General features: G+C 49.4%; 1 protein-coding gene and 2 long non-coding RNA genes across 7 annotated transcripts in view; 1 reads left to right on the top strand and 2 right to left on the bottom strand.

The window, feature by feature from the left end:
* Positions 1 to 15,426, bottom strand: part of SLC24A4 (solute carrier family 24 member 4) — a 178,839-nt gene that overhangs the window by 33,131 nt on the left and 130,282 nt on the right. For all 5 annotated transcript variants that reach the window (XM_009006465.5, XM_009006466.6, XM_035261308.3 and 2 more), the window contains one exon: positions 14,568 to 14,772. In XM_009006465.5, coding sequence (XP_009004713.1) covers positions 14,568 to 14,772 — 205 coding nt within the window. The remainder of the gene's footprint in view (positions 1 to 14,567; positions 14,773 to 15,426) is intronic.
* Positions 2,467 to 12,670, bottom strand: LOC118145017 (uncharacterized). Its single transcript, XR_004730077.3, has 3 exons — positions 12,437 to 12,670; positions 7,117 to 7,318; positions 2,467 to 6,714 (listed from the first exon to the last, which is right to left on the bottom strand). It is a non-coding gene; the product is annotated as an uncharacterized LOC118145017 (long non-coding RNA).
* Positions 10,473 to 14,574, top strand: LOC103795886 (uncharacterized). Its single transcript, XR_001914080.5, has 3 exons — positions 10,473 to 10,613; positions 11,911 to 12,453; positions 13,242 to 14,574. It is a non-coding gene; the product is annotated as an uncharacterized LOC103795886 (long non-coding RNA).

Raw genomic sequence — 15,426 nt, 5'->3', positions numbered from 1 at the left:
CATATGGACATATATTTTCATCCTTCTTAAATACAGAACGAAGAGGGAAATTGTTGGGTCATATGGTGACTCTATGTTTAACTCTTTCAGGCAACATCAGGCTGTTTTCCAAAGCAGCAGCCCTATTTTATATTTCCACTAGCAATGTATGAGGGCTCCAATTTTCCTATCTCTTCACCAATACTTATTATTGTCTACCTTTTCTGGATTATAGCCATTTTAGTGGGTGTGAAATGGCATCTCATCATGGTATCTCATTTAGATTTCTCTAATGCTAATGATGTGAGCATCTCTGCTACTCTTAGTAGCCATTTGTATAATCTTCTTTGGAGAAATGTCTGTTCAAATCTTGTGAACATTTTCAAATTGGATTGTCTTTTATTGTTGAGTTTTAACACACACTACACACACACACACACACACACACTACACACACACGATACATGATTTGCAAATGCTTTCTCCCATTCTGTGGTTAGAAACTGCTGCCTAATGCAAGGTCACAAATATTTATACCTATGTTTTCCTCTAAGAGTTTTATATTTTTAGCTATTACATTTAGGTGTTTGTTCCACTTTAACTTTTGCATATGGTGAGCAGTAGGGGTCAGACTTCTTTTAACATGGTTATTCAGTTGTCTTAGCTCCATTTGTTGAAAAGACTATTATTTCCCGCATTGATTTGTCATTACACTTGTCAAAAGCTAATTGGCCTGAAATGTATAGGTGCATTTCAGGACTTCCATTTGTATTTCATTAGTCTATATGTCTATCCTTATGCCAGTGCCAGACAATCCTGATTACTCTATCTTCGTAGTAAGTTTTGAAGGCAGGAAGTGTGAGTTCTCCAACTTTGTTGTTTTTAAGGACTGTCTTGGCTGTTTGGGGTCTCCTGCATTTTCATATGAATTTTAGGATCAGCTTGTTGATTTCTGCAAAAAAGTCAGCTGGGGTTTTGATAAGGATTGCATTAAATCTGATCAATCTAAGGACTACTATCATTTTTAAAATGTTAAGTCTTCCAACCCATGAACACAGGATATCTTTCCATTTATTTGTCTTTAATTTCTTTCTACAATGTTTTGTAGTTCAATATACAAGTCTTGTACTGCTTTTGTTAAATTTACTCCTAAGTATTTTCTTCTCTTAAATGCTACTGTAAATGGGATTGTTTAAGATCATTTTCAGATTGTTAATGACCAAGGCATTGAAATACAACAACTGAATTGTATATATTGATCTTGTATCCTGCATGTTTATTAATTCTAATAGTGTTATTTTTGTGTGGGTCCCTTAGGATTTTCTATAAACAAGATTATGTCATCCATGAATACAGAAAGTTTTGCTCTTCCTTTCTCATCTGGGTGCCTATTTCTTTTTCCTGCCTATTTTCCCTGGCTAGAGCCCTCAGCATAATGTTGAATAGAAGTGGTGAGGCACTATGTCCAGCAGGGGATGCTGGGTTACGCTGCAGCATAAGCACACCCCTCTAAACTTAGTTTTAAAAGTCACTAGAGTGGATCGGCAACCAACAGAATGGGAAAAAATGTTTGCAGTTTACCCATCTGACAAAGGGCTGATATCCAGAATTTACAAAGAACTCAAACAGATTTACAGGAAAAAAACACACAAGCCCATTCAAAAGTGGGCAAAGGATATGAACGACACTTTACGAAAGAAGACATACATGAGGCCAACAATCATATGAAGAAATGCTCATCGTCACTGGTCATCAGAGCAATGCAAATCAAAACCACATTGAGATACCATCTCACGCCAGTTAGAATGGTGATCATTAAAAAATCTGGAGACAACAGATGCTGGAGAGGATGTGGAGAAAAAGGAACACTTTTACACTGTTGGTGGGAGTGTAAATTAGTTCAACCATTGTGGCAGACAGTGTGGCGATTCCTCAAGGCCTTAGAAATAGAAATTCCATTTGACCCAGCAATCCCATTACTGGGTATATATCCAAAGGACTATAAATCGTTCTACTATAAGGACACATGCGCACAAATGTTCATTGCAGCACTGTTTACAATAGCAAAGACCTGGAATCAACCCAAATGCCCATCAATGATAGACTGGATTGTGAAAATGTGGCACATATACACCATGGAATATTATGCAGCAATCAGAAATGATGAGTTTGTGTCGTTTGTAGGGACATGGATGAAACTGGAGAACATCATTCTCAGCAAACTGACACAAGAACAGAAAATGAAACACTGCATATTCTCACTCATAGGCGGGTGATGAAAAATGAGAACACATGGACACAGGGAGGGGAGTACTAAACACTGTGGTCTATTGGGGGGAAAAGGGGAGGGCCCGTGGGAGGGGGAGGTGGGGAGGGATAGCCTGGGGAGAAATGCCAAATGTGGGTGAAGGGGAGAAAGGAAGCAAAACACACTGCCATGTGTGTACCTATGCAACTGTCTTGCATGTTCTGCACATGTACCCCAAAACCTAAAAAGCAATAAAAAATTAAAAAAAAAAAGTCCCCCTTCTAGCATAAGGAAGCTTGTGTGGGCTTCTGTGCTGGCATGTGAAGTTCCACTGGGTGGGCTTCTGTGTTGGCATATGAATATCTGTTGGGTGGGCTTCTGTGCCGGCACATGAAGATCTGCTGGGTGGGCTTCTGTCACTGGTATTCTGTTCACGACCCTGATACATGGTCCTAGGCAGGCCTTTATCTCCTACTTCTCCTCCCAGCACAGGGTGCACTGGCTTGGCTGGAGGGGTGGCATGGAGTGGATTTCTAGGGCAAGTGGCCTGGATGGTTCTGTTTGGTAGACACTGTCCCTTGGGCAAGCCACTGCCCCTCTCTGTCCCTCAGCTTCCTGCCTTGGAATATAAGAAAACTAGTTTAAATATTCCCAAGACCCATTTTTAACTCTTGTTTTTCTCCTGATCTTAGGGGAAAGCTTTTAGTCTTTCACCATTAAGTACGATGATAGCTTTGGGGTTTCTGTTGGTGTCATTAGTCAGGTTGAAGAAGTTTCCTTCTATTTCTAAATTTGTGTTTTTTCATCAAGAAAATGTGTTGGATTTTGTCAAGTGCCTTTTCTGTGCCTATTGAGATGATCATGTGGTTTTATCCTTTAATAATGTGGCATATATCACATTGGTTGGTCTTTGTATGTTGAACCAACCTTGCATTCCTGGAATAAATCCATTTTATTGGTGAACTCCATTTTATAAAGAGGAAAACCAAAACCAAGTCCCATGAAGGTTAATGAACTACCCAAAATCTCACATAAAATTAGTGGCAGAGCCACAAACAGACCCTGCTTCCTCAGTCAGTGGCCTCTGTGCTGGCCTCTGCAGGGAGGGAGAGAGATGCAGGTAGATGCAGGAGTATCGTCAAGGCTGGATTATGAATGACCACCTCACCATTAACCAACACTTGTGTTGTGCCTCACATCTTAGAGGTTGTTTTCACAAATACTGTCTTTGTTCCTCATATGAGCATTGGGGGTTCTTTTTCCTATTTCACAGGTAAATAAACTAAACTTTGGTGAAATTCAGTGACTGACTGAAATATCACAGACAACAGGAGGTAGTACCAGGTCTCGAATGCAGATATTAAGAGTCTAAATCCTGGGTCCTCTGTACTGTGTTGCTTGCCTTCCCTCTGAATCCTATGATTTCAGGGCCCGTGGAAATCCCCCTGTTACTTACCAGTGGGCAAGTGTTAAATGTCAGATTAGAGCCCCATACTTTTAGCTCATAGATTTGATCTAAATAGAAAAATCCTCTTATATTTATGGGAACCATTAAAGTTTTTCCAGTCTCTTCTTCCTTGGGGTGAATAAGCTTTAGAATCAGTAATTTTTGGTATTTTTATTATTTTTTGTGCCATTATTTAGACTTATTAAATTGATTGCCTTCTAAAGAGTACTGAAGCTTTGTGGTAAACAGTGAGCTAGGCGCCCAGGTTCAAATCCCAGCTCTGACATATGTCAGCATTAGGGCGCCTAGGAAAGCATTTAACCTCTCTGTATTTGTTTTCTCATCTATAAAATGGAGATAACAAGAATCTCCACCCCACTGTGCTACTGTGAGACTAACAATGAGCCAACAAACATGACATATTTAGAACAGCGCCTGGTGCAGAGTCAACACTCTGATTCTCGCTACTGCTGATATGAACCCCGCTACCTTCCACTTGCTGAGCACCTACTATTGTCAGCATTGGGCTGGGCTGTTTTACAGTTGGAACAAGCTCAGAGAGGTCGGGTACCTTGTCCGAGGTTACACAGCTAGAACTGGCAGGCTCAGGACTCAATTCCATGGGTGACCAATGCTAAGGCCTCTTAGCAACAGTGTCCTATCTCCTGCAGGGTGGGTTTGATGACCCTTGGGGCATTAGAGGGGCAAAGAGAAGCCCAGTAGAAAGCAGAAGAGGTCAAGACCTGCTGTTGAACACCCTGAGGTTTGGCGAGGAGGGGAAGAATGAAAGAAATGATGTGAGAAAGAACATCAGGTATTAGCAGGCGCAGGGGCAGGCCCGGCTGAGCACCACACACCAGGTGGAGGTTGTCTGGGCTGGGGTGGTGCAGAGAGACCACAGGGCCAGGGAGAGACGCCTCCCTGGCAGCACCATATAAAGGCCTGGAGAGCTCTCAGGGATTGTGGAAAGGCAGCCTTGGCTCAGTCTCCCTCTTACAGAGGCACAGTCAAGTGACACTGGGACCCTGTCCATGCTTCCTCACCAAAGCAGCTGCCCTCATGGGGAGGGACAGACTGGAGCTGCAGACCAGGCTGTGTCAGTCAAGGGAGAAGCTGGGCCCGGATTTCCCTTGCCTGGTGCCAATCAGACAGACCCTATCCCAGGGACCCTTGGCCCAGACCTGCAGACACTCCCATAGCCCCTACCCTGAGGCTCTGTGCCTGGTTTGGAACTGGATGTAAATGGGTCCCAGAGCTGGAAGGATGTCAGGGTTGGTACACCAGCTCCCTCATTCTAAAGATGACCTGAAGTTACAGCCCGCTTTGCAACTCACTGCAGGGATCTCAAGGCTTCTGGCAAAGTTGTCCTTCCCCATCACTCTTGATGGTGTGGCACTAGGAGGACCCTTAATCTCTCTGGGCCTCCAGGTCCTCACCTGTGAGACAGTGATAACTGTCCCTGCCCACCCACTTCAAGGATCCCTGGGCAGATGAAAGAAACACAAAAAGCACCAGGCACACTGCCCTGCCTCTGAAGGCCTCATCTTGAATTTGGAGGCCCTAGAGAACACTAAATCGAGGCTACATCAGAGGGACACCAATAGAATCAGGGAACACGTTGTTGGTGCTCCGTCCTGCTGGCAGGCCCTCTCTGCTAAGCCTTCAGCAATACCACCAATGGCAAGGTGAGGCTGGCCAGCTTCCCTCTATTTGCACATTTGCACACCACACAGTCCCAGCAGCCAGCCTCCTCCCTTCCTTTCCTTCCGGCTGCCAGGCGCATTCCAGCATAGACTTTCGGCTCAGGACTGGGCCCTCCTGGCCAAAGTCAACAGAGGAAGCAGTCAGAGGACAGCTCCTTGGTGTCTGGCAGATGTGGGGTGCTAGATCTGATCATGGCACCTATTCACCTGTGGGAGGCTTCCTGAGCCCCGGTTTTTTCATCTGGGAAATGGGGACCCCGCCAGCTACACATCAGGGCTTCCATGGATACTCTAGTACTGAATAGAAGATGCCAGGCACAGTGCCGGGGCCAGAGCAGGTTCTTGCTGGAGGGCACTCTGCTATGTAGCTGCTGGCTGGGGCCCTGCCTTCCTCCATCTCCCCTAGGAGGTTCTAAAAGCTGCACAGCTTCCTTGGTGGCTCTTGGGTCTGGTCCAAGCGAAGTCATCATTAAGATGGCTTCCTTGCTTTTCTTCAGCTTCACCACAATGCCCGTGGAAGGGGATGTGCGGATCCTGACATCCTCGGCAGCCCCCATATTCCAGCCTCTTTCTAGTGGCTGGAAAGCTAAACGTGACATTTCCCAGAAGCTAAAGTTCTGGATTCATATTAGGTCTCTGATTTGAAAAGCAGAATTGTGGTGAGGCTGGACCAACCACCTTCCTGCCACTGTCCAGCAGGGCTGGGGGATGCTAGGTTTTGCTACGCCATCAGCACACCCTGTAAACTTTTCAAAGTTCCCCTTTCAGCATAAGGAGGCTTGTGTGGGCTTCTGCTGCTGGCACGTGCGGATCTGTTGGGTGGGCTTCTTATTGCTGGCATTTTTGTTCAGGACCCTGACATGTGGTCCTGGGCAGGGCTTTATCTCCCCACTCCCAGCATGCAGTATATTGGCCTGGCTGGAGGGGTGGCATGGAGTGGATTTCCAGGGCAGGTGGCCTGGATGCCTGGTTCTGTCTGATCAAGACTGTCCCCTGGGCAAGCTGCTGGTCCTCTCCGGTTCTCACTTTCCCATTTTGGAATATAAGAAAGTCAGTCTAAAAATTCCCAAGATCCCTCTAGTATTCAGAGACTGTGGGCTGCTAACCACAGAGAACTTAAAAGAATATTGCTTTAATTTTGACAAAAAAAATACTGAGCTTTCTTCTCTGTGATGCTTTATTTTGTCTTTTCAAGAACCACTTGTAGCCAAAAGTAGAAACCACTCAAATGCCCATCAACTGTGAATGGATAAAATGTGGCCTTCATTATCCATACAATGGCATATTCAGCCATAAACAGGAATAAAGTACTGACACATATTACAGCTCGGATGAACCTGGAAAACACGTTAGGTGAAGGAAGCCAGTCACAAAAGGCCACATATTGCATGATCCTCTTTCCATGAAATATTCAGAATCGATAAATCCAAAGACATAAGAAGTCAGTGAGTGGTTGCTGGGGGAGCCGGGGGAGGTGGGAAGGGAGGTGGGAAGGGGTGCCTTTTGGGGTGATGGAAATATTCTAAAACTGATGTTGGTGATGATGGCACAATTTTGTGAATATACTAAAAGCCACTGCACTGTACACTTTAAAGGTATGAATATGGTAGTAGGTGAAAAAGAAACCTGTTATGTGAAAAAATAAGGATGCCCAGCCAGAGTGTGTTTTAATGGGTCTGTGAACTGATATTCCACGCGGCACAGAGTGACTGAAAAGGAAGCTCCTTTAAAATTCTCACCTTGATTTATGAGACAGTCAACTGAATGTGCAATTTCTCTGGTGGCTTCCGAGACCAGGGTAAGAACAAAATCATTTTCATTATAAAGTGCTGTGTGTCTCTGGGGGCCTGGAACAGGCAAGGACTTTGCGTGGAACTGCATATGTAAATGAGCCCACAGCACCTGCAGTTCCTGCAGTGCTTTCACCAACGTGCCCAGAAGCTAAGAGGCAAGGACAGGAAGGCGGAGTGTTAGCGAGTTCCATTTCTGCAGTGCCGCCTTCTGAGCTTAAAAGGACTACAAAGGCCTCCCTCCTCCCAACCAGTAGAACCCTCTCAAGAGCTATTTAGAACTGAAGAAGACGGGGGTGGATGGGGAGAAAAGCTCTAAAATCTTCCCAAAATCTTCCTGTTGCCTGTTACGGGTTTTGCTATCACAACGGAAGAGAAGGCTGAGTGGTGCCATCTGAGCCCCGAAGAGAGCATGTGAGATTCCAAAGGCCCTAACTTCACCCCAATTCAACACGGTTTACTCGACACACACACACATTATTTGGCACCCAGCACGCACGCTAGAAGACACGAGCGTCCAGACAGAGGCAACCAATTCCCTTATGAACTCCCAAGGATAGAAGAGCAAAAGAGTCCCTTGGTGGGGTGATGGTGCTGTCCCCTCAGCACATCTGGGGCCTGGGTTCAGAAGGCCACTGTGTAAAGCCCAGCTCTGCCCCTTCTTCCTGTATGACCCTGGGCCACTCAGCCTCTCTGTGCCTCAGTTTCTCCACCTGTGAAATGGGAACAATAACATTATCCACCTCCCTAGGGTTTTAATGGGTTTAATGACTTAATAGGTCTAAAGCACCCTATCTGGGCCAGGCGCGGTAGCTCACACCTGTAATCCCACCACTCTGGGAGGCCGAGGTGGGTGGATCACTTGAGGTCAGGCATTTGAGACCAGCCTGGCCAATATGGTGAAACCCTGTCTCTACTAAAAACACAAAAATTAGGTAGGCATGGTGGTACGGGTCTGGAATCCCACCTCCTTGGGAGGCAGAGGCAGGAGAATTGCTTGAACTTGGGAGGTGGAGGTTGCAGTGAGCTGAGATCACACCACTACACTCCAGTCTGGGCAACAAGAAGGAAACTCCATCTTAAAAAATAAATAAATAAACAGAAAATGAAATACTGCATATTCTCACTCATAGGCGGGTGATGAAAAATGAGAACACATGGACACAGGGAGGGGAGTACTAAACACTAGGGTCTATTGGGGGGAAAAGGGGAGGGCCAGCGGGGGGGGAGCTGGGGAGGGATAGCCTGGGGAGAAATGCCAAATGTGGGTGAAGGGGAGAAAGGAAGCAAAACACACTGCCATGTGTGTACCTATGCAACTGTCTTGCATGTTCTGCACATGTACCCCAAAACCTAAAATGCAATAAAAAATTAAAAAAAAAAATAGATAGATAAAATAAAATAAAGCACCCTGTCTGGCCCAGAGTAAGTACTTAGTGTGTTTTACCTCCTGTTCCTATTCTAAGAACTTCCATGAGCCTGGACTTTTGTGATACACACACTTATCCCGTGGTTTCTTCACTGAGAGGAGCTGAATTGCATCGTAGACCAAGGGTACATAGCTAAGGCCATGCGCTGGCTTCATGACAGTCCTGGGCTGGTAGCTTGGGACTCGGATCCCAGCTGGACCAGATCTTGAGGGTATTCACAGCTTGGGAAGCACAGAGTGGAAAAGTGGCTCCCCACACAATGGCTGTGTGACTCGTGAAGTCCCACAGTCTCTCTGGGCGTCAGTTTTCACCTCTGCAGATGAGGATAATGACATTCCTCCCTCACAAGGCAGCTGTGAAGATGAAATGGGAGTGCATGGAATGAAGAGGCAGTACTCAGTGGATAGTGTAGGGTGCTCAGGGTGGAAGACTGCTCACTGCACCTGCAGAGCTGCTGGGTAACCATGGGCCATCACTTACCCTTCCTTCTCTGTAAAGTGGAGATATAATCATCCCTGCCTCGTTCTGTGGCAAGGCATGAACAAGGGGATACACGTAAAGCTCTTAGAACAGGGCATGGCACACAGACGCCCCGTGAGATCCTACCACTGACTGAATCATTCCTCTTCTTCCCCACCCACAAATTCATATGTTGCTGTACTAACCCCCAATGTGACTGTATTTGGAGATAGAGCTTTTGGGAGGTAACTAAGGTCCTAAGAGTGGGGTCCTAATTCAATAGTGGCCTTAGAAGAAGAGGAAGAGAGGGATCTCTCTCCAAACGCATGCACCAAACCAGAAAAGGTCACGTGAACAGAAAGGCAGCTGGCTACAGGTTGGGAGGAGGGACACAGAACCCAACCATGCGGGCGCCCTGATCTCAGAGTCGCAGCCTCTAGAAATGTGAGAAAATACATCTCCGTTGTTGAAGCTGCTGGTGGCATTCTGTGACGACAGCCCGCGCTGACTACTGTAAGAATTAGAGCAAAGGAAGAATTTCCCATTTCCTGCGTAGTGCCTAACGTATGCCCAGGCCCCAGGAGCTGTCTGCTGGCTGCTATAATAAAAGTGGCACGAAGGGCTGCGTCCCGGTAAGAACAACGTGATTTCCTTACCCTTATGAGGGCAGGAGAAAGTTCTGTTGACGGGCCCGGGTGCAGCCTCAGCGGACTCACAAGATCTCCGGGACTGTGGGCCAAAATAAGCAAACAAACCGCACCAGGAGATTTCCCGGCTGGGCTGCGGCTAGGGTCATTGCCATCAGTTTCAGGGCGGTGCCAGCACTGCAGACCATGGTTTCCACGGGAGAAAGCTCCTCTTCCTCTTCTTTCCCCCACTCACATCCAGCCCTGGGAGGCCTAATTACCAGCCTCTGCTGTCTACGGTGGGAAGAGCATGCCTGTATTGGGTGTCCACATGGAAATCCACCATCAGGACGGGTGGGCGCCAAAGCCGGGTCCTGCTGATGCTGCTGGGCTCTACCCCGGCAATCCCAGCGACTCCTCTCCGGGTCAGCGAGGAGGGAACAGGCTACGGCTTCCCACCTCCCCACCTATCAGCTGTGTGCTAGGAGCAGAGATGATGCATAAAGCACATTGTGCTCAGATTTACTCTGCTCAATTTACTCTGCAAACCCAGAAGCGCCCAGAGGGCAGGGACTGTGGCTGTCCTGTTTCTTTCTGAACCCCAAAGCCTAGGACAGAGCCGAGCCCTAACTATTTACTGACTGAGAGGATCATCTTATCTGCAAAGTGCCTGAAGCCCAGACCTGGCACATAACAGGGGCTTGGTACAGGTTAGTTTCCTCTTCTCGAGCCCTGGAATGACCAATTGTCCCGCCAGGGATTCTGGAACCTATGATCTTTCTAGAACACTGTAGTCCCAAAATGGGAGGATAACGGAAGCCACATGGTTAAAGCACACTAGGAGTCACACTAACATTTGTGCTGTGTGCCAGACACGGTGCACAGACCTTGACTAAAGTATCCGATTTGTGACTCAGGTCAACCCTGGGAGGTAGGTGCCATCATCCCCCACTTTGTGGATGAGGAATGGAGGTTGAGGGAGGTGAAGCAGTTTACCCAGAGTCACCCTGCTGGTGAGTGGCAAGACTGAGATTTGAACCCAGGACTTCTGGACTCCAGAGCCGGCCTCCCAGCTTGTCCTTGACAGCACACACGAACTGCACGTCGATACGGGGCTAGACTTATTCCTAGACACCCGAAGCTATGCCGGTTCCAAGCTCACCGGCAGAGTGGCTTCTCCCTCTTCCTGTGGCCCCTGGCCCTGTGACTCCTCCCCTGGCTCTGTGGTTCCTTCCAGTGCCCCAGCTTTGGAAAATAGGAGCTGCATCCACCCCTAAGAAACACCCACCCCTAAGAAACACCCTCAAAGCCATCCTGCAGCCCCAGGCCACTGTGACACCTGAACAAGGGGTGGGTGGGGTGAGGTAGGTGGTGGCAGGGCCGGGGACTGGATACAGGGTGTTTCTGTCGGGGTGCAGTTTCACTGATTCGTTCCAGTTTCCTGCTAACCTCTGCCCACCTGGGGCCTCAATTTTCCTGGCAGCTGTACACACCTAAACGAGAAGCAGCCTAAACAAGAAGCAGCTGTACAGCTCTGTTCCCAGCCCCTGCTCCTGGGGGGGGGAGGGAGGGAGGAAGGAGAAGAGGAAGCTGCTTGTGGTTTCCAGGGACAACACCTAGAAACACATCCGCATGTGCACAAAGGAGGCTTCCCCCGGGAGGCAGGAAGCTGAGGCCTGTTCCTGAGGACGGCGAAGACCCGTGCTCGGAGGAAGCGTGCTGAACTTGGCTCAGGGATGCGCCGAACTTGGCTCAGGGATGCGCTGAACTTGGCTCAGGGATGCGCTGAACTTGGCTCAGGGATGCACTGAGCCCAGGAGAACAGCCCAGAGCCTCTGGCTTGAGGAAGAAGGCGGGCCACTATATAGCGGGAAGTCCTCCCCCAGGCAAGAGCAGAGCCCCTCAGAGGAGGACTCAGGGGTGCAGAGAACCTGGGAGCCAGGAGGACCCAGGAGCCATCTGGTCCTAGCCCCTGCAAGACAGCTGCATTCTAAGCCCCTGACCCTGGGAGGTGACCTGTCCAGAGGCCGCACAGTCACTTCTCTGTGAAACAGTAGCTCCCAGGACAAGGACAGAGTGAAAGCATGGCTGGTCCAGGGTCCTCCCTGCACAATCCTGTCAAACTCTGGGCTTAAGCAATGGAAAGATGAGGCATCCCTACCTACGGCTGACTTGCTTAGGTAAGGATGACCAAAAAGGGCATGTCCCTTCCCCTGGTTTTCCTGCAGCACCTGGACAGTGGACGGCCTCAATACCAAGATTCAGGTGAAGTGGCCACTGCGGGGGAGTGGTAGCTGTGGCCCCATCAGACCCCACATCTGCAAAATGTGGATTCCGCCACCCACCTCATAGGGTGGAGAACGGGCACAGAGAGCTCTCCAGACAGCAAGTCGCTCCCCCTTGCCCCACCCCTCATAAGCTCGGCTGCTTCCTGGACTGCGGTTGCATCTCCTTAAATGCAGCCTGCTCTGGCACTCCGGCCCTCCCTGGCATCCGGTCTCCAGGCCCCAAGGAACTGAAATTCCTTTGGTGACTGTAGCTCTGACCTTTCCCCAGCCTCATGTGGGCACAGGAGGGACACTGGGCTGGGGATGTGATAACCTGGGGCCGTGAGGGGGACCCAGAGCATGAATCGTGGCCTGTGCCTGGACCTTTCGTGAATACAGGACCTGTCTTGGTTCATCACCGTGAGCTGGTTCTGTGGGTGGACGCACTGCCCTCCCAGCGCCGTGCCGTGCAGAAATCCTCCCTCACCTGATGCATCCAAACAGGTAAGCTGGAAAGGGGACCTAGGATCTGGAGACCACTCCTCCTGCTTTCCATGTCCCACACACGGCCCTGGTGGCTGAGTTGACCCAAGCACGGAGCAACCTCTATCCCCACCAGCCAGACTGGCTGAGCAGGGCCCCTGTTCCCCACAGGGCACGTGGGCAGGTGTGTGGATGTGCCAGGGAAGTGTTTGAGACAGGCCCAGACACCAATCCCCTCAGGGCGGAGGCCTGGGAGGCCTGGACCCCTGGGCTAGGCTCCTCTGTGACCTCAGTCAGGGAACACATTTCATTTTCTGAGTCTGCCCTTAATGTGAAGAAAGCCTGGGACGTGGTAGGCAGTAACAATGTTCAGCAATTCTGAACCCAGCCAGGTCCCAGGAAGCAACAGAAGAAGTTTTGAAAATGCAGATCCCCAGGCCCTGCTCCAGACTCTGGAATGTCCAGGATCAGAACCAGGCCGGGCATTTTGGGATGAGCCCCTGAGTAGCTGCGATGAGCATGCCCTGGAATCTCTCTCACCCAGAAGCTCTAGGGAAGCTCTGTGATCACAAACAAAGCCTGCATTTTCATGCTGAAGCAGGCAGCAGAGTACCCCAGGCTGCCAGGCCCACACCACCTATGGCAGGCGGGTGTTCCCATAAAGATGGGACAAGAGGCAGGACAGCGTCTGTCCCTCCAGAGTCACCTCCCAAATTAGGGGCTCAGTGCGCCTGACGTTAAGTACAGAATTCTTTTCAGAAAACATCAAGTTCTGGACTTGAAAGTTCTGGAATCTTGCCTCTTTCCAGGATGGTGGACACCAAGAAAAATGCCTCTGAGAATGGGGCCAGACATCTCAGCTTGGGCCTTTGCTTCCCACGGAGGGCTACAGAGGACCTCACGGAAGGTTTAAAGACAAAGCCTGGCTGGGTGGGTCCTGGGATCCCCTAACACATGAATACCTGCATTCACAGGTACCTACTAAGCCCCGACTACGTGGCCGGTCCTGAACACTGGGAATGCAGATAAATGCAGTAGACAAAGGTGACTACTTTGTTGAGCTGTTATTTTAGTGGGGGCAAGAGACACAAGAAAAAGATGAAATATTTTAAATGAGGTAGAAGGAAAAGGTCACAGTGAAAAGGTGACATTTAAGCAGAGACCTGAAGAAGGTGAGAAGTGAGCATGTGGACCCCTGGGGAAAGTGCATTCCAACAAAGGGCAGGTGCAAAGGTCCTGGGGCAGGCACACGCCTGGTGTGTTCTAGGAATGACAGTGAGGCGGCTGGTGTGGCTGGAACAGGGGCCAGGAAAGGGACAGGGACAGGAGCTGAGGTTAGTAGGAGTCAGCAGTCAGATGACATGAAGCCTCGCAGGTCAGACTCCAAGTGAGACAGGAGGACCCTGGAGGGCTTGCTGCAGAGCCTCAGTCTGATTTGACTTGTTTATGGGTAGGAGATATTTTCAAATACACAAGGTATGTCTGCCTTGTGTTTTCTTTTCTTTTTTTTTGAGACAGAGTCTCGCTCTGTTGCCTAGACTGGAGTGCAGTGGTACGATCTCAGCTCACTACAATCTCTGCCTCCCAGGTTTGAGCGATTCTCCTGCCTCAGCTTCCTGAGTAGCTGGGATTACAGGCGCGTGCCACCACGCCTGGCTAATTTTTACACAAGGTATGGCCGTCTAAGGATCATCTGTGGCCTTAGAATTTCCTGTCCGGCAAATAAGAAGATGTACAGGAAAACGGCCTGCCCATGCTGCAAGGGCTAAGAGAGTGCGAGAATGTCCCTAAAAATATCCTCACGGACTGCCTTTTCTTAGACAAAACATCTATTGCCCTAAGCATTTAAGTGTGGTCACTAGGGGTCGCTGGTGTTCCCCAGGCCAGCGGCTGCCCTGCTCTCTGGCCCAAGGCTCTTGCTGCACTTGGCAAGGCCCACACCCCACTGCAGCTCTAAGCCACAGTTCAGTACTGAGGACAGATTCACCTCCTAAGTATTCCAATGACCTAATATCGACCCTTCACACCAGCCCTCCACCACCCTTACAAGTCCATGCCCATCCTGAAGACCTGGGCTTGGTCCCGATGGAGCCCCCAAAAATGCAGCCCGAGAGTCCAGCACCCCCAAAACTCACCGGGCATGGAGAACGGGGACAGGAAGCCAGCCTCTACCGGCTCTGGTTCTGGGGGCTGTGGCTGTGGCGGCGGCTGCTGCTCCTGATTCTGCTGAGGGTCTTCGGGGTTTTCCATGGGAACATTCCCGTTCTCAATGTTCTCATGTCTTCCGTTTTGAAGCGGCTTGCTGCCCACACCGTTTGCTGAGTTGATCAGTCTCTGCCGCTGTGCGGACAGGAGGCAAGATGGACACCAAGGCGTGTGATAAAGCAACAAGCTATTGCTATATGCTGGGTTCCTTATACATACCCTGCTCTTACAGGTTCCCAGACCAACATCCCTGGGGACAGGTTTGCCTGAGAATCAGCCCCAGGATATTGGAATCCTTCTAAGTTTGGTTATTTCCATTTGCATGGTTGCCAGGAAGCCTTTGAAGATTTATCAGAGGGCCTGGGCCACCCCTTCCAAGTGCCAGCTCAACAACCCAGCCCATGTTACTGATGACAGCCATCATTCGGGGCTCTCCCTGGCGATGTTCATAGCTGCCTGAAAGTGGCTATAGGGAAGGCCCTGCATGCATTTTCTAATTTTTAATTTTTTAGGTACCTTATGCAAAATGTACACTTACTGCTGGCTGCGGTGGCTCAGGCCTGTAATCCCAGCACTTTGGGAGGCCGAGGTGGGTGGATCACTTGAGGTTAGGAGTTCGAGACCAGCCTGGCCTACATGGTGACACCTCGTCTCTACTAAAAATGCAAAAACTAGCTGGGCGTAGTGGTGGGCACCTGTAATCCCAGTTACTCAGGAGGCTGAAGCAGGAGAATCACTTGAACCCGGGAGGCAGAGGTAGCAATGAGCTGAGATCGTGCCACTGCACTC

Source organism: Callithrix jacchus, chromosome 8, assembly GCF_049354715.1.
Source record: "Callithrix jacchus isolate 240 chromosome 8, calJac240_pri, whole genome shotgun sequence".
Lineage (NCBI taxonomy): Eukaryota > Metazoa > Chordata > Mammalia > Primates > Cebidae > Callithrix > Callithrix jacchus.
This window is presented reverse-complemented; position numbering and strand designations above follow the sequence as displayed.